General features: G+C 34.5%; 1 protein-coding gene across 3 annotated transcripts in view; it reads left to right on the top strand.

The window, feature by feature from the left end:
• The window catches only part of LOC133518480 (adenylate kinase isoenzyme 5), a 58,781-nt gene extending 47,294 nt beyond the window's left edge, over positions 1–11,487 (top strand). For 2 of the 3 annotated variants that reach the window (XM_061852190.1, XM_061852192.1), the window contains 8 exons: positions 2,355–2,603; positions 4,007–4,117; positions 6,099–6,229; positions 7,021–7,237; positions 7,610–7,774; positions 8,086–8,218; positions 8,779–8,939; positions 10,274–11,487. In XM_061852190.1, the coding sequence (XP_061708174.1) occupies positions 2,355–2,603; positions 4,007–4,117; positions 6,099–6,229; positions 7,021–7,237; positions 7,610–7,774; positions 8,086–8,218; positions 8,779–8,939; positions 10,274–10,396 (1,290 nt within the window). In that variant the 3' untranslated portion in view covers positions 10,397–11,487. The remainder of the gene's footprint in view (positions 1–2,354; positions 2,604–4,006; positions 4,118–6,098; positions 6,230–7,020; positions 7,238–7,609; positions 7,775–8,085; positions 8,219–8,778; positions 8,940–10,273) is intronic. The other variant, XM_061852191.1, reaches the window with a different exon arrangement.
• The last annotated feature ends 13,643 nt before the right edge of the window (positions 11,488–25,130 follow it).

The following is a 25,130-nucleotide window of genomic DNA, read 5'->3' as shown; positions in this document are numbered from 1 at the left end:
GTTCCGGTTAGGTAACTTGAAGAATACTTAAATATACTTTTTGCCTTTGTAATAAGGGTTCGTGAGGTAGATGATAATACTAATATATGACCTATGTCTTTCGAAGAACTTGTTATTACAGTTTTCCGTAAACGAGATAATAGTAGCAGTTAGCTAGGCAATGTCAAGATTATTTGTGATTCTCTTTTATTTTCTTTATTTTAAGCAAGCCGATGTAATAACCGTTCTTTTGCATTGTAGATTTATTCAAATAATCTATGCGTGTGTAATACTATTACTATGACAGTTTGTGACTAGGTACCTAATAATAAATGAAAATATACCGCAGGGCAGCTTGCGGCGAGCTGTTGGGGAGTAATGACCCCACCGACGTAAGTAGGTACTCCCGATAGTCAACATAATATTTTGCAAAAGATATATGATCTAGAGATATCTTGACCCCATTGTCCGTGTATGGGTTCATTTATATCAAATAGCCTTATTTGACGTTCATAAGCGCATTGTAATTTGCCTACTTGGAAAATGAACTATCTTTATCTTTAAATAAAGAAAAGTAATCATGCAACATACATCTACCATTTAATTTTATGCTTAACTTTTTAACATAAGTATATAAAGGATATTGATTATTTCTTACATTTCATACAAGCTAACATTCAATGCTGCACTAATAATATACATTTTCTTTCAATTCCACAATCCAATTCCTATAATTATGTACTCATGTATATAATCTAATAAAGAATGTATAATCCAACCCCATAATAGCAGCCATTTTCTTTGTAGAATTGTCAGAGTTAAAATTTCTGAGTAAAAAATAATTACAATGCTAAGTTTCATATGACACATCGATATCGGATATTCAGAGGCGTGGTATTGGCCAGGCGCTTATGAATTTTTCGTTAGTCGGGTTGAACGTGCTGGGTGACCTAAATATGATGATCAGTTATGCTGCAATTAGGGCTTACGTTTTGTGCTCACTAGTTGGCGCCACTGTAGAGTGAGGTCCAGAAAAACAGACCTCAAAAATTAAAACGTTCTAATATAAACAAATAGTACCTGGGCGACCGAGCTTTGCTCGGTTATAACTATTTATTGTAATATGGTGGTGTATAGGTGATAATCTTAACTACATTTTTTTACTAAATTAAACTTGTCTAAAACAATAAAAATTAAAAAATGATATATAAACTTGAACATATAAAAAAAAACAAAAGTTAGTAATAACCAGGCGAGATTCGAACCCGTAACACTCGTTTAGCAGTCCGCGTCTTAACCCGCTGGACCAGACGGACAGTGGCTAGCAACACGAAATTAGCGACCATATTCTGCGTCGAAAGAAAAACGCATAAAAACTCGAAAACACGCGTTTTCCCAAACATAAGACTAATCTAGATAGATTGTATACCCCCAAAAACCCCCATAAACCAAATTTCAAAATGCGAAATCGTTAGAGCCGTTTCCGAGATCCCGGAAATATATATATTTATATATATACAAGAATTGCTCGTTTAAAGGTATAAGATTTTAGATGGTTTAATTTTACATATATTTTAGATGGCACTTTTTTTAAACAACTAACATTTATTGAACAATATCTAATGTTTGCCATTATTAATCAAAAATGGAAACATATTTATCACGATTATGAATAAAGAGTGAAAATTCACGATACTCTAGCTTCCAACCCCCCAAAAATTCTATGAATTTGAGATTTTGGAAGACCTTCGTCTACACTAGTGCCCCTAGCGGCGATTTTATTATTCTTGGGTTATTGATTTGTGACTTCGGTAAAAGGTAAGTAATTGGAGCAATTAAGAAACTTTCAATAATAATTATTCATTGGGAAAGTTCTGCCGGCCCGAAATAAGTTTGGACAACGCAACGCAATAACAATGGAATAGTCTAGAAAGAAGACGTGGTAATAATAGCACATGTTGTAATTTATAGGCGTTTATGTAATGTAAAGATAAAGACTTGACATCACAAAAACATCTGTGTAGTGTGCGAGCACATCCCACTAATAAACCGATTTTATTCTTATCGGCCGTAGTTCCTGTCTCAAATCATATTATGAAATCGTCAGTAAGTAACACTCTGAATTGGTTTTTGCTTACAAATTAAACCAAAGCGCCTTTTATGATCCCGATAGAAATGTCCACAGCTTTAGTACAATTCATAACTACGTTAGTTTACATCAACCACCACCTCTTTGGTTAACACTGTAGGTGAAACTGCAGTGACCTTAATTTTCGATTTCTGAAGAAGCAATTTTCGTTCTGGGTATGGGTGACCCTAGCAGACATATCTGCTTAAAAAAAAATATAGTCATTCGAGATATTCTCAACCCTCAGGTAAACGGCGAGCGGAACCCTGAGGAGGTCTACAAGGACTTCCGCGCTGCCGTGCTCCAGATCCTCGGCTCTGTCGAAGACCAGTCAACCATGAACGGCGTAAGTGGCGTCGGCGTCGGCGCCGGCGGGATTCCTGGCGAGATCGTCGGCGTGGAGCCCGCGCCGCAGACGGGCATGCGGGAGCGGGTGAGGGCGGAGGTGTTGCCCGTGATGCCGGTCAATGGTGATGCGAGGATCACCAGTCCGAAGGTTTGTACTTACAATGGTCGACAGTATTGATTGTCGTATATTATGAACATTAAAACCAAACACTTTTCTTCATTGTGAAGTTTTCTCTGAATTTTATGTTATTTCTACTCGAAACCACGAACTCTTTTCATCCCACAGGAAAAAAGTGTCCACATATATCCATATTTTGAAAACCGTACACATTATGTAAAAACACATTTTTTTCTATATGAATCTGAAGAGCTCGTAATTCTGAGTAGAAAAAAATATGATACTGACAGAAAATTCCACAAATCTCCACACAATTCCACAAGACGTGATATTTTTTATGCTTATATTTTAGATCAGGTTCCTACCTCTGATAAATCTAGATAAGCTCTATTTAGAGTCCTTGTATACAAATTCGTCGGCGACATCTGTCGTTTATGATGGTGCTTCCATATTATGACGCTTGCGAAGTCAGTAAGTAGTTTCGACAGAATAGACTCTAAATATATTTCATTTGACACATCTAATCCCCAAGTTCGATTGTTTTTTGCTCTGAAAAGTTCAAAGAAATAAAATCTGGAAACCTGTCAGTTCCTTATCTTATACGTTTAATTCTTGTATGTATATATTTATATATTTCGGAGATCTCCAAAATGGCTCTAACGATTTCGATAAAATTTTCTATATGGGGGTTATCGGGGACAAAATATCGATCAAGATAGGTCTTATCTCTGGGAAAACGCGCATTTTTGAGTTTTTATATGTTTACCGAGCAAAGCTCGGTCTGCCAGATATTAACACATTAGATCAGAAATTTGGACTCTTTTGTTACCACCATCATGTTGGTATAAATATCAATCAAATTAGAGCCAAAATAAGTATTTTGTGGAATTAATTCCCAGCAAGGTTGTATTAACACCTACATTTGGTTCTACATGCGTGTAATTCGAGTGTGCGCATTCCCAGGAGGTGTGCATTAATTTTGGGACCAATGGGAGATACATTTTTCCTTGGATTGCCAAACCACTCGATGTAGAAGGAACCCGCCAATAATCGCAATGGCTCTATCAGCAAGGTTTGGTGTATCAGACAGTGGTGAAAAGGCATTTTCGAATTTTAATATGATCATAACAAAAATTCAAAATGGCGGCCTTTGACAACGATTTTATGTTAAGGTACCTTTCGGATCCTCTGACATCCATTTTCATATTGATTAGAGCTAATTTTCAGTAGAACGTACCTGTTGTAAATTTTTTGCACACCTCCTAAGATGACGGAAACTCGGATTACACGTATTTAGAACCAAATTAAGGTGTTATGATGATTTCCAGCTCGCTGGGAACTAATTTTTCGAAAATGTAATTTGATTGGTCTAATATGACAGAGGCGAAATTCAAAAATCATGATTTCTCATTCTGATTGGTATCCCTGGCTAGATGGGTACGCAACACGCACCAATGCCCGCCCAGAGAGAGGAGCCCAGGCCTGAAGTTTTGCCCATAACCCATATGGGAAACGGAGATATACCAAGAATGGTTAGCCCTAAGGTTAGTTTTGTGTTATTTATTGACGTCTCTTCTCCATCTTCTCTTTCCTATCTTGTACCTTTCTTTTTGACGTTTCGGCACTACAATGTGTGTGTTTTCTTGTTCTACCAATACTAAACATGCTTCTTTTTTTTTTAATAAGGTCACTGACTTTTGTAACACAGGTTTTTACCTAGCTCAGAATTCAGGGACTTCAACACCTAAATGTACTTGCCCTTTGGCGATAAAACTTATTTTATTTTATTTTTATTATTTTTTATAATGAACCTAGATCACATGATTAATTCTTAAAAACATAATTGAATAAGAAACATTTAAAAGGGCAAGTTTACACCATTATCCTGCTGGAAATCTGCGAGATCTTTTAATCAGCTTATTAGGCCATAAGGTCCTTTCCTGTGTTTGATATCTGAATATAATGTTAACAAATCATAGAAAAATATACTGTAAAGATCAACATAAGTACATATATTTAAAAAAATTACAAGTAAAATTAAATATATTCATGAAAGAAAGGAGTTAATATATCTACATTTATGTCGGACAATTTCTGCTGAAAGGGACCGAGAAAGGTATATATCAGTTCATAGTTTCTTTCAGAGCGTTTTCACATCGTCGGGTCGGATGACCTTTGGAGATAAACATCAGATATATAGAGAGTGCGTTATGGTAGACTTTTTGCATTTTATTATCAAGCAATAATGAAATGATAAAATTAGTATAAAAACGTACTTTTTTTTTCTTTGTTGTCGAATTCGATATCCTATATCGCATCGGACAATGTGAATTTTCACTCCCGGCAGAAAGTGTCCGACGAAAATGTAGACGAAATAAGCCTGCCAATACCTGGAATCCTTGTAGGTCAGACAATGTTCGAAAAGAGGCCAGCCCTTGACCCACTCACGGTTTACACCTGGCGCTCCCAACTGTCTAAGTTATCGATGTTTATCGTCGGCATTGTCTCTTAGGGGTAGTTAACATTTACTTACATAGATAGTTGTACAGTCAAGATATTATATATACACGGACAAAGTGTCAATAATATGTACTATACTCGTACTAAAAAGTACGGAACCCTCGGTGGGCGAGTCCAACTCGCACTTGTCCGGTTTTTTTATCTTAAATTATATTCCACGTGTGTAACATCTGAGTCAAATTTGTGTTTTGAATTCGACAGATAATGTAGATGGCGCTGCATGCGGTAACTCTTTGACATTTAACATATCAGTTGCTTGACATTCAATCACAAAACGTAAGGTAGTATCGATCGCCGCAAATTCGGAGGCATTTCTTTCTAAGAGTTTAATCTTTACGACTGTACATAAGTTTTTTCTTGTAATAAGTACCAATGTTTAAATAAAATTAAATCCCTGTTAGCATAATTGATGCTTATTGCATGTAGGCCGTCTTTTTTGTATTCTTCGCTGTCCTAATTTTGTAACAATAGCTCAAGTTGCTCTATTTCTGTAAAAAAAGTCTTCAAACAGAACAACAAAAGGGATCATTTATCACTTCTCATAGTCGCGACAGAAGGTTATTGGGTACGATTTTTATAGTTAAATCCAGTCGTATTAGATTGGCTTTAGTTTATGATACGAGTATGTATTGCATAAATGGGGTACGTCTTGTTTCTACTGTTAACCTTTCAATGACACAAATCATATTTTTATACGGTTAATATTAATTTAAATTCATTTTGACAGTACTTGATATATTTAAAATCTTTGTACATTTAGTTGCAATCTGGTGTATAATCAGAAATTAATAGACGTGTGTTCTTGTTCTTCTATCAAATTACATTATTGTATTGTCTTATATCTATCGTTTTAGCTTACTGTTTATATTGTCTCTTTTCTCTGTCTCTCTTTCTCTTCAAAGCTTGCCCTTCTCTATCTAACAAATATATTTATTTTGGTTTATCTTTAAATCATTTGTCACTCCTTATTGAATATTTGTCTATAATTTGTTTCTATCATTCCAGGCTGAAGTGATAAGAGTGAAAGGCGCGTCAACGACACCAGCTGTTTTGTGGGTGGTGGGTGGACCAGGGAGTAACAAAGCAGCGTTGTGCCAGCGATGTGTGACACTGCGGCCAGGATGGACGCACTTCAGGTATGTCCAGGCAAAATGACACCAGCCATCTTGTGGGTGGACCGGGGAGTAACAAGGCAGCGCTGTGTCAGCGGTGTGTAACGGCCGGAATGGACGCACTTCAGGTAAAGTAGACGAAATATAATTTGCACCAATATCTCAATCAACTTGTATGGTAACTCGATGTAAGCTTTCATTTCTTCGTTGATGTTGTACATTTACAATTTGGTGCTTTTATCAGGATAGTATTAAATATATTCTACTTTGCATTTCTCACATAAATATATAAACATTTATAACAACTTGTATGATAACTCGATGTAAGCTTTCATTTCTTCTTTGAGGTTGCACATTTACAATTTGGTGCTTTTATCAGGATAGTATTAAATATATTTTACTTTGCATTTCTCACATAAATATATAAACATTTATAAAGAAGAAATGAATGGAAAATAATAAGGGATGTTTAGAAAGATACACAAGAAAAACGCGAAATCTGTTTCCTAGTAATAACTTAGAAATTGAAAAATATTTTTTTTTTCAAGAAATATTGATGGTTTAACTTTATTATGTAAACATAAGACTATACTGTTGATAATTCTAGTCAAATGACCTACCATTGTAGTATTTATGTTAGGAAAACAATAAACCCATGAGTGGTTACAACTCTCAAAAAATCGCCCTTGAAAGCATTTGTTTTGACCTTTCTATAGCTTTGGCCAACATTTTCTAATCGTAGGACAGCGATCAACTCCTTAACGTTTCAAATGCTCAAAAGCCCATCCTTGAAAGCATTTATTTGACCTTCACAGCCTGGGCCAACGTCTCCGATCCCTCGCCGACGCCGGCGGTGGACCAGCGTCCGACGGTGCACTAGCCCGCACCGCCATCAGCGGCGGTGAGCTGGCTCCACGGGACCTGGTGACGCAGCTGGTCCGAACAGCTGTAGTAGAGGCTGGAAGAGGAACAGGGCTACTGCTGGATGGTTATCCAAGGGACTTAGAGCAGATGGAGCAGTTTCAGAAGGAGGTGGGTAAATCAACCATAGCCTCCTAAGTCAAATCGATTTTTGAACTATAATGGAGTAAAAGATGGTTCCAAATTCATAATTGAAAATCGTCAATGGACTGATTGACTAAAGGAAGTCGATATTTCTTTTAAAAAATGCACAATTACCCAGTAATTTGCAAAGAGTGGCATTACATCGTGAAGCAGGCTACTAAAGTCGACGTGATGTCTACGACTGGACGACGCTAGTAAAGAGCGAGCTACGAGCTGGTTTATCGCCAGGAATTAAACTAACCTAAACATTAAACAGGTGGAAACAATTGGCAGCCCTTGATATAACACATTTTGCATGTTTCCATGTCCATCGCATTTACCTTTACCTTCTTTCGCCAGTTCCGGGTGTCACCACGCATGGTTCTCCTGGACTGCTCGAAGCTGCAGCTCGGGCGCGGGAGACGAGACGACTCCGTGGCGGCCTTCCGGCGGCGGCTGGAGGTGTTCAGGGAGCTCAGTCTGCCCATGTTGAAGACCCTGGATCAACATCATCGGCTTGTTATCGTGAGTTTTGAATACTTTATTCAACGCCAAGTCAGTGGTTATGAATCGGTAATTAGCGATTGAATTGTTACCTAAACAAAGGCAAATATTAATTTGAGCGTTTTAAAATCGGACATCAATGCCCAAGAGAAAAATGCCATTTTATTTAATATATTTACTGGCAAAACTACATTTCAATGTCTGTAGCAATAGTATGTTGGCTGTGTATGGAAGTAATCAGAATCTGAAATTGAGGGAAAATTCTTTTCAAAAATATTTAATGCTGTTTCTAAATATAACTGTGATGTTATTGATTCGATTCCTGTTTATAGGTGGATGGTGACACAGACTCGCCTGACGTACAAGCCGAGTTCACGAAAGTAGTTCATGAAGAGATGGAGAAAGCAGAGGTCATAGCGACCATGCCGCCGGAGCCGACGGAGATGCCGCCTACGCCTAAATCAGGTATAGTCTAGACTTACAACTTTAAGAACCGGTCTGGTCTGGACTATTCGGTGCGGCCCTGCCTATGAGGCTGATGGTCCTGGGTTCGAATCCCGATAAGGGCATTTATTTGTTCACATAAATAAATGCCCTTATCGAGATTCGATCTGATCACTCACTGATCGGCTGATCACTCAGACGCCCATGACTTAGGAACAAATTTAATATCTATTTGTATCTGAGTCATGCGTGTCGTCTATGTATTTAAGTATTTGTATATTATATATATCGTTGTCTGAAAACCTTCAATACAAGCCTTCTTAAGCTTACTGTACAACCGTACATGGGGAGATGAATAAATCAACCAACACATAATTTGGTTACTATGGGTTTGTTATTTTCTTTAGAATTGATGGAAACGCCGTCTACTCCTAAATCAGATAATACAGCTTAGTAGACTATACCAAACTACTATTACCCTTACTTAATGTGCTGATCCAACATCAGTATAAAAGTATATTATATTATACATATGATATATATATGATACCTATTTCAATCTCTTTGCTTTCCTTTCACAGACATGTCATCAATGCAACAGTTCACCCACGCCATGTCACGAATGGGCGGAGGCCTAGCCAATGGCCTCGCTAACGGAGGCCTACGCAACGGGAACGTGGGCAACGGGACCATTCCCAATGGGAACGTGGGCAATGGGTTCATCGGGATGGCCAATAATAAGGTATGTTTATCAATGGTCTTTTTTCCGTAAAATTTTCCCTAAGAATTATGTAGGTAGGTGTTGATCTTATTTTTAATCTAGACCTGATGTTATGAGGCTATAAATTAAAAAGGTACAAGTATAAAACGATTAAAATGCAGCTGTTCCATGTTGGAGGTGATGGCGACCAAATGAAAGCAGAGAAATACAATACTGGGTTTAATGTTAACAGAAGGCTGGTTGGAAAAAGTGCACGAATAGCACGTAGAAGCTTATATAGTAACGTACAGCGCCACACTACGGATTGGTTATGAACTATTACATACACTGATATGGCTAACTAAGCTTAAAGAGTACTTATGCTAGTACACAAGAGTTTCGGTAGATGTCACCTTAATGAGGTTAATGGAACTGTGGAGCCACCTACCGACGATAGAGAGACTTAATCTATCTAGATTAGGTATTTAGGTATGCTAATACCTACTTACTTGTTAAGATAGGTCTTTCATTGTTCAAGCTAGTCTCAATTGCATATTAATATCAGTTCAATATCAATACATCAGTAAAATTGTACGATATACTGTCTTGATTGGGTAGGGGTAGCCAACGGAAGCCCACGTATCGGGAAAGTAGGCAACGGGACTATTCCCAACGGGAACGTTGGCAATGGGTTTATTCGGATGGCCGATGACAAGGTATGTTTACGAGTCATGTGTCAGAGCTCCGTAGAAAAATGTACCCGCTGTCATCAGCATTATTATTGGCATAGTATATTTGCTTGATTTATCTTGAATGAGTATAAGCCTAGGTGATGCCGCAATGGCTATGTGGGCGATGTGAAGGTGGGCAACAGGTTCATTGGGATAGCCAGTAATAAGGTATGTCTGGCAGTCAGGTGTATCTTTCCTTAAATTACATACAATAAAGGTGCAGAACTTTGTTTAATCTGGTCTGGTCTGGTCTGATTAATTTGCCTATATTTCTATTGTACAGTTGCTTTATATTTATCTTCTTTCAAATTTTTTGTATATTTTCCCCATTCCTCTTAGTGTAATACATATTTTATCCTATAAATTATGTATGTATTTATATCTTTTGTCTTTCTGGTACCTTGTGCATTTTGCTGCATTTGTCACCCTGTTTTCACTCTCACCTCTCATGTGCTCAAAGGTTAACTGGACGAGATCCCTCAAAGCGATATGTCTTACTACTTGTATGTTACTTTAATCTGTATTATTGTACAATAAAGAGTTTACTACTAGGTACTAACTATTACTGACTGGTTGGTCTGAATGCTATTTTTTTAAATTATATGAGGCCTTGTCAACTGATTCTCGTTCATGTTTTATTTGCAGGTAAAACCTATATTAAACACCGTAGCAAAAATCCCAACTGTATCCCAAATGACCCACGAAGAGGTCAGAAGACTCTACGAACAGAGCTCAGGAGAGGTGATGACTCTTAATACACACATGTAATTCGAAAACATAACCTGTCCTTTAGAGAGTTTAGAGCGCTTTCACACTGTCCGATCCGATATCGGATGTATGATCTGTGTATAGTTCTTTTTTTTTAGCATTAGAAAAAAGGCTAAGAATCTTAACAATGTATTTTTAATGAAAACCGCTTTTTATTAATCAGTAACTATTACTTATGAAAGCAAAATAATTTAAAATATCGTATGTGATTTAAAATTGGTACATATTTGCAATTACTTATTTTTCAAAAGTGTTTTTCAATAAAAAGACACGTCAAAATCACTTCCCTCCTTTCTTCTATTAAAAAAACGGAGTATAGTCAGGCCGCGGGCCGTCTTTAGCGGTCACGCACACTATAAAAAAACATTAAGCCTACACATACACACACCCAAACAAATATTATCGGTCCGACAGCTGACGGGGGGCTCCGATATGGCCTAATAAATTATCGCAAACGCATTTCCGATATTGGATTTCAAAAGGCGCCTATGAGAAAAATAGGAGAGTGCCCATAAATGCCATAGCATCAAGTCCGCCTATTTCGCGTTATTTACTCATAGTTTTTTTTTTTGACAATAATAATAAATACAAAAAAAACATATGTCATACATTTAACTTCTATCCGACATCCGATATCGAATCGGGCAATGTGAAAACGCAATTGGAATAATGAAGCCTAGAAGTTTAACTCCATAGACACAAAAATCCATCAAATTTAATCTGCTAACACAATTTAATTAGATTGGGTGATAAATTGTCCCATCTGAACTGCCCTTAAAAAGAAAAAGTTATTTAACACGTGGATAACGCCATCTATCATACAGCAGCAGAACGTTTTACTGGCTTTTCAATAAAAAACTAAAAATACGTAAACTCGCTTTCTAGGCTTTATTATTGTAAGCTCTATCCCCACGCAGTAAGGTATATAATACCAGTGCAGAACTCGCAAGAGGTGAAGTGCCGAATATGTATAAGATATAAGAGTATAAGTAAGATAAAGGATTTCTAAAGATTTTACTAAAAATAAGATAAATTAAGGAACCTAAGGTGTTAGTTTAAGTGGCAAACCTTGTTATTTATTTGTTATTATTTTTATTAATATTTGATTATTTATATCAGTTTAAGTGTTTTTGATGTATTTTTATATTATCTATGTATGTATTGTTCTAAATACACGTTCATATTATTATTTAATTAACTTGTATTTTTATATTATTAAATGTATTTTTAATAAGTGTTCTAAAATATAGTTGGTCAAACAACTATGTCAGTAGAAAAAGGTGCGAAATTCAATTTTTCCATTGAATGAATTATCATTCAACGAAAACCTTCGAAAAGGAAAAAAAAAGAAAAAAGAAAAAGGAAAAAGAAAGAAGAAGGATTACCTTCGGGCCTACATTTTTTAAATTAGCCGCTCTTTTCTACTGACGGAAATGGCTTGACAGACTATATATTGAATATTTAGTTGGCACTAAACGATCCAACTGAACTGAATATCTTTTACTATGGGGCTTTTAATATGAGTCAAGAAAAAAAAAATCATAGGCAACGTTTATACCTGGAGCAGTCGAATTTAAGTGCCATCCCACACTAGCGTCTTTTGAGCGTCGGCGTGTAGTCAGCGCTATGGAAAATGGCGTCGCTGCGCACTTGCGCCAACGTTGCGTCGAGCAGGAGCCATAGAGTTGACTAGACGCCTACGCTCGGGAGATGCTAGTGTGGGGGCCCATAGTCCTATGGTAAAAGTTATTTATTATGGACTGCATAAAGGTTAAAGCCACCCTGTATAAAAATACATTTTTGTGAACATGCCCTAATTATATTTGTATCTTAAAAAGTGCATTGGGGTAACTTTGAAAGTGGATTAATTTGAAAATGAAAATCTACTAATTTAGAAGCACTTCATACTTTAATAACACCATAGAGAAATAAGTAACATAGAGTGCTTACTCCATACGTTTTTTTTTGTAGTCGACATCAAAGAAAATTTGAAATAGAGGTGGATTGCCAAAGACCCACAGTAAATTTAAATTTGTTAAATATCAAAGAGTGGCGCCATCTTACGGGGCATAGCCCTAAGCTTATGGTGGTACTTTTTGATATTTAACAAATTTAACACACATCAGTGAAATAATAGAGATCAAAGTCAAATGGTGTTCTAAAAGTTTTACTCATGTGTCGAAAGATAGCAGTAAATTTACGTGGTGACGAAGTTTCCTTTGACAATTCACCTATATTTCAAATTCTGTTTGTCGACATCTAGCATCGAGTAGCAGATTTATCTTTTTTTTGATTTTTTTTTTAATTTATTTATCCAAAAAAAAGTTGGTACAATATACATTTACATAATATTTCGCCAAACATAACGTTTATCGGCGAATGTTGCACTCACTTACAGTTTTTGTGTACTCGATCTTATCTTATGAACTATTTATTTATCTAAGTATTTATGATTATGACTTATTCTAAGTATTATATTTATGTATGTAGGTGTGTATTGTTTTTCTTATCTGAAAAAACTAGTTGCCCAAGCTTGGGATCGTTTTATATATTTTATTTATTTATTTTTAAGTTGAGGCACGTTTTGAGTTGAGGTATTTAGTACTGCTACTTGACACTAGATGTCTCAAGTGTCGCGACTGACGAAAACTGTATTGCTCAACAATTTACAACGAATATTACAAGCAGAAGGAGTTGAAAATAGAGTTCCGGTTAATCCGGTTATAATGATAGCTGATTGTTGAGCATTAGACCTTTCGTTCGCCGCAACATCTATTGTCAAGTAGCAGTACTGATAATTCCGGTACTAAATGCTAGATGTCGCCTACGAAAATAATAAGCGTTTTGGTACCAAAATTGATGTATTCAGAGAGAACTCTATGTTACTTACTTCTTTATGACAACAAGAAGACACGCTTTCGAAGTTACCTGAATGTACCTTAATGTGGATTACTTTTAGTTGTTTATATTCAATTGTGTGTGTAATTGTAAATTGTGGACCATCTTTTATACTTTAGTCGTAAGCAAAACGCACACTAAACTACTATGTATACGTACGTGCCTTAGTGCAAGATCTACCTATTTTTTAGATTTTAAATTATTACCTAAGTAGTTATTGTTAGTTAAGTATGTTAAGGGATCAAGTTTGGGTAAGGCTTTAAAAATGTAGTATTAAAAGCGTAAGAATGAGTCTTAAACTTTTAAAATAAAATGGTTTTAAATTCTACAGTTTGTACAGCGAAACCACAGAAAAAGATTATCCTTACTTACGGCTCGATTCAAAGGATGATTAAGACACGTTTAAGATCTTGGAAAGATCTTTAAAAGGTCGTAACTAAACGACATGTCAAAATTGACGTTTATTTCGATTCCGCTGTGACCCCAATAAGATCGACGATATTTCTAACGTCAAAGTGACATTAGTTGCCAGAATCGAGCTTCGTCTGTCAATTATACGACATACAAGCGATATCTAAATGAGAACTTATCTAAACCAGAACTTATCGTTATCGTATTTCATTCTTCGAACCGGGCCGTTTGTTATATATTATTTTAATGAAATGTATCTATCTACACTTTCTGTACTATTCATGTCTTACTTTTACCATAAAAAATACGGAAGGTTAATGTTTAAAATATGGTATTATATTTAATTTTTCTCGAATGAAGGCCCTTGCTTCGATCCATTGGGATTGTATAATTACTGCCTCAAGAGCTATAATATTTTACTTAACTCCGAGTGATAATGCCTGAGCTATTATTGTTTATAAAATAATAACTATTGTTCTTTTTCGAACGCATACTGATGTAACTGTTCATTTCTGGATTCACGCCTCTTCGTTCTGTCCTTTCACGATGGTTGTCACAACTTATAATTTCTGATTACCTCTCTAATGTCACCATGTATATACTTTAATATGCAACATAATGCATTTTACGATAATATTCTAAATATTTTTGGTTGCAAAGCTATAATCCATAATATCTTTCACATAAGTACCTACTTGAATTTAGTTAAACGTCCATGTAATTAAATACATACATAAACAGCCACAGTATCTAGGTTATAGTAAGTATATTCATTTACCTTTGCTCCTTCATCATTCTTGTTTTATTTCTATAATTTATTTATATTATTTTATTGTAGAAAGACCTCGTCCAGATTTACTGTGATTCACAGAAAAAAAATCTAGATAAATACACAGTATAATACTTTTTCTGTACTACATCATGTGTTTCTATAAAATAATCTAAGTAGATACCTACTACAAAAATACGCATCAACATGTTTAAATCCTCTGTAATTAAAATAAGGCAACACATAAATACACAACAATTTCTATTTTTTTTATTGTTTTGTGAAAACACTTTTTGTTTGTAATGGTAACAGTACACATGTACCTATCTATGTTTGTAACGTTTATTAATAAGTATTATTATATTATATCAGTTAATATCCCTAAAATACAGGTTTATTTAAAACTTATTCGGTAAAATAAAATGTGCGAATGTTTGATTGCATTGTTTTTAAAAGAGTTTTGCGACATTAAACAATTTTAGGTGAACCAAAGGGTTAGCAAAGTGAAATTGGAATGATTTATGGAATCCCGGTTCATTTTTACTTTTCATTTCGCGTTTATTCGATACATTTTCTACTGTCGTCTTGGCTATGTCCCCAGGTAAAAAAGTAGGTAATGATTTTTAGCGAAATCGATTTTCTTAAAGAAATCATGTGTAGTAAAATAGTCGCTTAAATTTAAGTTTTATTAGTGGAAATAAAATGCAGATTTTCTATGCCTCATTCTTGAAATACAGAAAATAATAAAACAACCTAAAGTTGTTTATAATCTGTTAAGAATTTATCAATAAAAAATATATAAGAATCACATTTACTGCAAGAAGACCTCCGATACTTTACTGGCGGGTTCATACCTGGTGTAAAGGTTGGTTGGTTCAACGTGGTAACGCGGCAAGTGTGATGGGCACCTTTGCAGGCGGTACAGGTCTTTTTTAATAAAATATTCATCTAATTATTTCCTTATTTAGCATTGTAGTTTAATAAATAATTTTGATATATTTAAATTATATTTTTAAGATTGTATAAATCATTAATTTTACTTCAATAAATTCAAATTATTTCACGTTTATTAATAAATTATGTAATAAAGTTAGTTCATATTTAGTGGTGATGCCCTCTGTTCTTAAATTGATGTCGCAAAACTCTTATATGTACGCTTTTTGTATCGTTAGCTTATTGTGGAGATTTAGTACATAATATATTAATTAAAATAGCTCATAAGAACCTAAATATCACGTAGTTAGAATAATAAGTACACAAAGGGGCCAATATAGATTAGAAATAGAAAATATAGATAGTTTAGATGAAACGATATCACTGTTGCTATGTGGTTCAACTGGGGATGTAAGTTACTGTTAAGTGGTTTGGTTTCGAAAAAAGATAAATTCTTCATTCCAATTGTTCAAACAAAAAAATAAGTACCTACATAGTCTATGCAAGACACACAGACCCTGTGCAATAGTGGAAATATGAATAAAATTATCAATACAATACGCCACTACCACAATCCATCACAATCTGAGGGTCTACCGCGAAACAAGAAAATCAAAATTTCGTTATCTAACCTCTCTATCACTATGACATATTTGAGCGATAAAGAGGCAGATAACTAAATTTCGATTTTCACGTTTCCCGGTAGGCCCTTTGTAAACAAACCGCCTTGATGCATCAATGACATATTTTATTTGTCATATTTGGCGGCAGAACATTAAATAAAATAAATAATAATAAATAAATAAATATTATAGGACATTATTACACAAATTGACTTAGTCCCACAGTAAGCTCAACAAGGCTTGTGTTGAGGGTACTTAGACAACGATATATATATAATATAAATATTTATAAATACCGTAAAACCACCCAAGTATAGTCCAAAGCTCCCAACTATGGTCCACAAATAAACTCAATTTTTCTCGTTCAGGTGTGTATTTTACTATATTTTTGTAGTTCTAAGCAAAGTATGTTTATAAATGGAAGGTAAAACTAGGAGTAAACCACAAGGTACATTGGTATAGATCCTTAATTTCCTTTTGAACTTGTGGACCATAGTTGCAGTATTGGACTATAGTTGGGTGGTTTTACGGTACTTAAATACATAGAAAATACCCATAACTCAGGAACAAATATCCATGTTCATCACACAAATACATGCCCTTACCAGGATTTGAACCCGGGACCATTAGCTTCGTAGGCAGGGTCACTACCCACTAGGCCAAACCGGTCGTCAAATACTCCCTATTAAATGTTATAATACATATTAAAACGAAAACCGCCTTCTGACAATCTGTTAGTTTTTGTCCCAGCGCATAAAAAGCAATAGACCATATACCTTATGAAAAAAAAAAATATATTTCAAGGACACACAATTAAAAAAAACTTTTTATTTGACATATGAATGTGAACTCATTCGATGCGCAGGAGTGCTACGAAAGGTACGCCGTAGCCCGTAGCACTGTTTTCCACTGTGCAGCGAAAACTGTGCGTAGACGCATAATTTTCATGACGCAACATGTATCTTAGAATGCGCGCAAAAAAAACTTTGTGACATTTTTAAGCCAAATGTACCTCTTTTGTCACCGTAAGGACGAAATTTGCTTGCATCTTTATACGGATAATCTGTCAGAGCGTCCTTATAGCATGCGATAATATGGTACTTTTGCTTGATAACGACACATTTTATTTTTCTACAGTCCGTATGTAAAAATGGCTGCGCACAATAATATGGTAAAAGATATCTGGGTAAAAGATCGCATCATCATTTGGACTGTCCTTTTTGCAGCTCATTGTATATAAATAAAAATAATTCCCGGTTGAATCGCATAGCTATAAAATAATGCACTATTTTATATGAAACGTACACAAATATCTATCGAAATGCTCTAACAAATGCTGTGACAACGTATGTAGTATTTTATTATTATATGAAAATATAAAACACTGAATACTCTGAAGATGTACCTAAGTAGTCAAAAAAACGTCAACACATTATCATTCGTATTATTTATGAAATTATTGTTAATTACTCAATAAACGTTTTTTTTTTTTGTTTTTGTCTTTAGTAATAAAAAAAAATACGGTTATTATTGATCAAATAATAACAATTGAAATTAAACAATATACTTATTAAATTTTATTTCATATTTAAAGACAAATTCTCGAGAAAAATAAGTTATAAGGACAATCGGAGTAAATGCAGCTATGGAGTTGTGGCGTCTATTAATTGTTTCCCGAATACGATTGGTCGGAACCAGGCCAAATCCAACAATATAATATGATCTAAGATGGATCTCACATCATTTCAATATGAAATGGTTCCAATCTCCTTTAGATGACCTGCTTGCACATAATGTCAATCTTCCACCAAAAACGTCACTTTTGACACAGACAGATCAGTATCATATTGGAATGAGATTTAACCCTCTAGGTATATCTACTTTTTATTTTTCGAGTAGTTCAGGTTTTATGACTTAACAACTTGTCATATAGACGCAATTATCCCATAGTTGCATTTGCCCCGGTCGAACATAATTATTATTTAAACTTTCACGATTTTTACACATTATTAACCAAGTCCCGTTTGTGTTAGTTAATAATTATTATTTGTTTTATCCAGCGCTAGATGGCTACTATTGTGTAAACTACTGTGAAGTCCAAGTACTGTTTATTTAGAATTTAAACACCGTTGTGTTAGAATTATTTACCTAAGAATTTGAAATATATGAGCACTTTTTTATGTACCATGAAGTTTTATTGAATCTAAAGTTGCCTCATTTTGCTGCAACTAGAGTCAGACCAAGCTAAGTTGGCAGCGATTTTGATAGCCCAGCAAGCAAGTGTTAAGTAAATGTCATTATTTCATAGAAGTTACACGTTTAAAATAACACTTGTACTGTCTAGTACCTATAATTGGACGTAGTTAAAGGAAAAGGATCCAATCCACAAAAATACCAAAACATGAGTTAAGTATACCAGGCAGGCCTTTAATGTGTATATTTTCATTCAGCAAAAAAGCACTGAGCTCACATAGCGTTTTCATATTTTAATCGACATCGGATACCATCCCCCATGTATGAAAGATTAAAAATGATATTCACCAATAAGTATTCAATACTCTTGGTACCTTGTTGTAAAATTATGTTAGTGACAGGACTGGTTTATATAAATTTCAACAAGAAAAATCCAAACTGCTTGGAATCTTTTTGAGAAAATGCAATGAATACTTTTCGTCCTAAATATATATCAACAAAACTGATCCAACCCATTTGGATCGTTTTTGAGAAACTAATTTGACGATGTGTAAATACTTTAGCTAAACAACAAAAACGATTCAGCAAACTTGGATCACATTTGTGGAATTCTTGTTATTCCAGCATTGGTGTGTCAGTAAACAACAAAAACGATTCATGTTAAATATATTAACTTTAGGCTGACTTTTTAAATTTAAACAACTTTATACTTAACCTAAAAGGCAGTTTTACTGCTATGATAGGCTATTTTTGAATTTTTTGCTATATATGTCGACTTGGATCGTAATTCATAAACAAATTAAATAGATGAGGAAAAATAACAGAAATCATTCAAACTGTTTGAATCATTTTTGCAGGTTTAAATTAACTTGTTCTTATATTCAGCGTCAAACATCAAAGTCGATTTAAGTTACTTGGATCTTTTTTGATAATTTACTCCAGGTATAGGTTCATAGTGGCAAATTAATCAACGGAAAAGATCCAGTTTACATAAATACGTTATAGGGATTTTTTTTATTTAAAATGGCAATACAAATGCTAAATTTTAATAACGATCCATGTTAATTATGTTATAAATATTAATGTTATAGTAATTATAATTTTGAAACTTTACCTATCATTTTTGTAACTAAAAAAACTGATTTTGCTATTGCGTCATGCTGTGCATTGTCGCGAAAGACAGGTCTGTGGATTTGTAACGACAAAAATAGTGAGTAAAAGCTATTTTGGTTGAATCCATCAAAACTTCTTCCGATAAGATAAGATAAATTATTAAAGTTCTGTTCTAAATGTGTATGTTATTATTTAGCTGAGAATAGCGATCCTAAATTTTTTGCAAGGAAGGCATGCTATGACAAGAATTAAAAAAATGACGAAAATTGGCATAAAAGTATGTGGTATGGTTATAGTTATATTTCTTTTAATACCGTAAAACTACCCAACTATAGTCCAATACTGCAACTATGGTCCACAAGTTCAAAAGGAAATTAAGTATCTATACCAATGTTCCTTGTGGTTTACTCCTAGTTTTACCTTCCATTTATAAACATACTTTGCCTTAGAACTACAAAAATATAGTAAAATATACTCCTGAACGAGAAAAATTGAGTTTATTTGTGGACCATAGTTGGGAGCTTTGGACTATAGTTGGGTGGTTTTACGGTATACAATTACTTTGGTATTAACTATTAAATATTCATTTTCCATTGGTTTTACAAAAGATTAATATGTGATGAATTTGGTATGTCATGGGAAATATTGTTCAAAAATGGTATTTTGATTTATGTCCTAAAATTTTTTTTATGTAAACGATTAGTGATGCGTTTCAGCGGGACTGGCGGGACCTTGCTCAGCACAGGGAGGATTGGAAAGCTAGAGGGGAGGCCTTTGCCCAGCAGTGGGACACACAAATAGGCTAATAAAAAAAATAAAAAAACGATTAGTGATTATAAGAGGCTTTTATTATCGTTATACAGAAGTGATCTCAATTTTGTTAATACTCAATACTTTGATAAGCTATTACATTGTTTTTTTAATAAAGTTTTTTATCTTTTCTTGGTGATTTTCTCGTTTTTTTTCCAATTTATTGGGATGGATCCTTATTGCCTATTTAAAATGAAAAAGGTTACATGGAAAAAGTATTTTCTCAAAATGGATCCAACCCCACATTTAGTTAAATATCTCAAGAAATACGACATTAAACTAAATCGTTTATGTACAGAATCTTAAAACACGTCAAAACTCATGTTTCATCCAAATAAGTATTATGGGAAAAGTGAATCAGTAATGAGGAATACCATTTCTAGCTTTAAACCTCCATAACTTTTGCTCATCTCGCTGTGGATTGAATCCTTTTCCTTTAACTACGTCCAATTGTACTCTAGTACCTTTAACTCCTTTAGAATTACCATAATTATGAAGATTTTCAAAAAGGTTAATATGTCCTTTAAGGCCCATACCAGATAAATTGCAAAAAATTTTTTTTGTATGTTCGATGTAGGTTATATTATATAACTAACGACAGTAGGCGATCCTAACGAAAAAACTGTAGGTACTTTTTCTATGAAATTTCATTTCGGGAGAAAACGGTTTCTACGAACAAAATTTTAACAATCCACTTTGATTTTGATGTCGATTGCTTCAGCATAATATAAGGTTTAAAAAAATGTATTACAAATTTTGAAAAAAAAAAACCTATAAACCTGGTTTTTCATTGTGCCAATAATATATTAGATAATTTTTAAGAAAAAAAACCGACTTCAATTAAGGGAGACCGTTGAAAGAACGATTATTGTTGATTCTGGATTTCATACAATGAAATTAAAAAGACAGCGTCCTACGCCTAATTATGTAGAAAAGGAGGTAAAAGGTTCTTTTTGTCGCTGAACCCACCTTGACACATTTCAGATTTGCCCTATGGTTGACTGGTAAGATACCCGCAATAGGGTATTCGACTGTATTTAAAATAAATTATTTCACACCATACCACACCAGATTTATTAGAAAAACATAGCGGTTATTTATAAACACAAGTTCTATTTAATAAATAGGATAAATCGCCAAGCGGGATCTATGCGTCTTTGAAGAGTTCCATTCTGATCAGCATCAGCAGTTCCACTTCATCAAATGTCACTTTTTAAATGTAAATGCTTGATTTGTTGATGAAAATATAAACATCACTATATTTATGCCTTACACATTTGTAAAGCTCCCGCGATTCCTCATTGATCCCATCATAACTCTAAGTTGATGTGCTACGCGCCGATAGCAATTCAATCGATGTTGTTTGTTATTTTTTTTTTACGTTTTATTATTACATTATATCGAATTATTACATTATATTAATTATGAGTTTATATGTTTTTTTTTTCCTTTTTGCCATCAACCTTGAGAGCATGAGAGCATTTATCTTATTAACTGTAAATTGAATTAATTGTGACCTTATCTATGAAACCTGAATATTTTGCCAAGGGCGCTTAAGCCACACTGCGTAGAGCAGCTTTGTATTTATATAGGAGCATCGTTGATAATGGCGTAAGCGCCATCGACAATAAAGCCAGCCCCTTTCACTAAATAACGTCATACGAAGTACGATTTTTCTTTCAAAGACCGATTTTTTTTTATCACTGTTAATTACTGAAACAGTAATCGACTTATAATTAAACGAATAACTAATTAACTTATAATTCATTCGACTTTTAATTAATTATTGATTAAAGCACTCTATATTTAGACTGTTTTTATTAGTATTGATCGCTAACCAAATGTTGGGGTGCTAACGAAACTACTACGAAAAAATCCCACCTTTTACCAGTGGTAGTGGTCACTACTTTACCAATAAGTTGGTGGTAACTACTGAGATTTTTTTTAGTTACCAGTGGTAAAAGGTGGGAAAAAATTCCCAGCAGTTACCAGTGGTAAAAGGTGGGAAAAAAATTCCCAATAGTTACCAGTGGTTAAAGGTGGGAAAAGAAATCCCAGCAGTTACCAGTGGTAAAAGGTGGGAAAAGAAATCCCAGTAGTTACCACTGGTAACAACTTGGTGGTAACTAGTGGGAATAACCCGCTCCACGAGTTTGCTATCTCTAACATAACCAAAAAATGTTACTTGATCAACCTGTGGGACAAGCTGGCCGTTGCACGTGATAAGCAGTGGCTGGTCCTTTTTGCCACGCAAAGAGAAATGAACTATATTCGTTTTGTCTACATTAAGTATCATACCATTGACTGAAAACCGAGATGCTACTTGGTTCATTACTTTAGTTAGTTTTGTTCCAAGTAGGTCCTGGCTGATTGATTTATGTATGCCAAATTGCAACTTTCTAGCACTAACGATGATGGAGCAAGCCGCGGACGGCAGGCAGAACTATAAGGGTTCCTAGTACTACGGAACCCAAAAAAGCGCGCTGTGTTCAAGGAGCGGGCTTTCAGCATTTCCCGCGCTGTCAGTCGTAGCTTATTGGCTGTTTGGCACAGTTTTCACGGCCTTGACCGAGCTTGCTGCCGATGCCGCAGTCGCCCCGCATCGCTCGCGGTAGATAGACGTTAGTGTGTCGCCATTTTGGAAAAGAACGCGGTGAATTCAAAAATATAAATGGTAAGTTTTTTAATATTATGAAATAAAGTTGCTTATTCGGTGAAGGTAGATTCAGATAAAGGTGGTTTTATTGAGATTAAACAAGGATAAATGTTCCTAGAAATAGATGGGATTGTATAACAGTGGATTTCAATTTTCAGCGTCTTAGTGTGACGTAACATATGATAATGATGAAAATAAATGAAACTCTAGAGAAATGTGTGTATTTATAAAATTGTAGAGATCGCTAAGCGAGAATACTTTATTATTTTTATAAAGGTTACGTGTTCTTGCTAAATTGTTGTCTGTATTGCTTCAGCGTTACGATATATGTTTGATAAATTGATAGTTATTATTTCATGGGCAGATACGATACAATTTAATTCAAGTATTAAAATTTCAGTGCACATAATAAACTAATAATTAAATAAGCAATAAATCATTCTAAGTGAAATAGCCTTTTATCGATTTGTGCAAGTCATTAAAATATTTTATTTTAAATATCAATAACTGGAATAAGCAGATAAATAATGCACATTGCAACTGCACTTTGTCTTGACTCTTGACCTATCGACCCCGACTTACATTCGTAAAAGCTTATTAACCTTATAATTAATTACATAAAAAATATTACTTTGTCTTTGAAACTAATATCTCTGGGCCTTATATTTAGTTGTATAAATACGTTTATTTAAAATCACAGTGATTACACACTTTTAAAAATTGAAACTAAAACTAAACTAATCCTATCTTAACCTATGGGGTCTAAATTATATCTACAAATATCCAAAATATTATACTACACTTCCTGCGCCAATTACCACGACGATCATCAAGTGCGTATCAAAACCAGTTTAAACCATTACAAATTGTTAAATCAGAATCGACCTCTGGTGTGACTCGAATGATTCTATTGCCATTGATTCCTCCATTGATCTTTTTTCTTTCATTAATATGTGTTAAATTTGCTAAAAATCAAAAAGTGGCGCCATCTTACCGGGTAGTTTTAATGATGTGTCGAAAGATGGCAGTAAATTTACTGTGGCTACAAAGTTTTCTTTGGGAATCGACCTCTATTTCAAATTCTCTTTGCTATAGGTACATAGGTCAACCGGGGTAATACTTACCCCGTTACCTACTTCAAATTTGAAATATTATATTATCAACGTGTGCTGATCGAGATAAGAAACGCAACTGATTACATAGCGCACTGTCCGCACTCGATGAACTTTGATACAACTATCGAATATTATTTGCAATCTTTTAAATTACAATTTTGTATAATTAGAGATAACAATTATTTTATCAAGTTAAAAAAATAGTTCGTTACATCAATTCGATCGGGTGCTAATGCCTATTCTTTTCGCACCAATGACAAATAAGTATACCACAAATGATCCGTAAAGTGTAGAGATAAAATTGTTTAAAATTAAGATCTAAGGATCAAATGGGATACGAGAAACATAGTTTATTTGGCTCGGAAGAGGAGAGAGAGAGAAACAGTATGAGGATTCTTTCCAAGTGTTTATCTTGCCCCAGGGTTTCTTAGACCATCTAACCTAAATTTAAGTTTTGTTTAGTGAAATTGTTTTCTTCAAATCATACTTTACGTATGCATAATCTCGTGCATGCATTTAGATTACCTTAGATGCGATAAGATTGCAGTACCCTCTATTTCAATCAATTATTTAGCTTCATCATACCTATACGAGATAAAACCATTTCATCATAGTGTACCTATTTCTCATTCTGTCAATTGAATGTCAATGATTGAAATAAACTTTAAAATAAAATAGAATATTAATTAACCTCTTGTCTTAACCGAATTCACTAGCTCAAATTAATATGTATTGTTTTCGAGCTCCTGATATTTCAACGCAGTTACATGCATCTTGTTCACGGGTAACTGAAGATAGCGGGTGGGTGTCAAAGTTACGTAGACCGCGCTCGGTCTACCCTCATTCGTGCGCGTCGGCTGCGTTCGCTTTCAACCTGACCGAATTATATTTTTGTATGTTTTCGAGAACGATTTTTTTAGCTTTATACACCACAACATAGATTTGAACCCACGATTTTTGACACACATATATTAAACGTGTCTAAGTATCCAATTTACCACCAACATCCTAAAAATAAACAGTAGTTATTTACCAACTGTGTTTAAAGTTCTAACATGTCTTCAACCTTTCAAATTCTATCTAGATGTGAGTTTCTTGACCAAGGTCCCTCCCACATCCCAATTTCTCCAAAATAATCCAGTTGTGGCCGCGTCTGTATCACAACCGTACGTTTCTGCCAACTGGCACAAAATCTGTTTATTTTCAGCACTTA

Source organism: Cydia pomonella, chromosome 5 (assembly GCF_033807575.1).
Source record: "Cydia pomonella isolate Wapato2018A chromosome 5, ilCydPomo1, whole genome shotgun sequence".
Lineage (NCBI taxonomy): Eukaryota > Metazoa > Arthropoda > Insecta > Lepidoptera > Tortricidae > Cydia > Cydia pomonella.
Note: the sequence above shows the minus strand (reverse complement) of the source record. Positions and strands in the feature narration are given on the sequence as shown.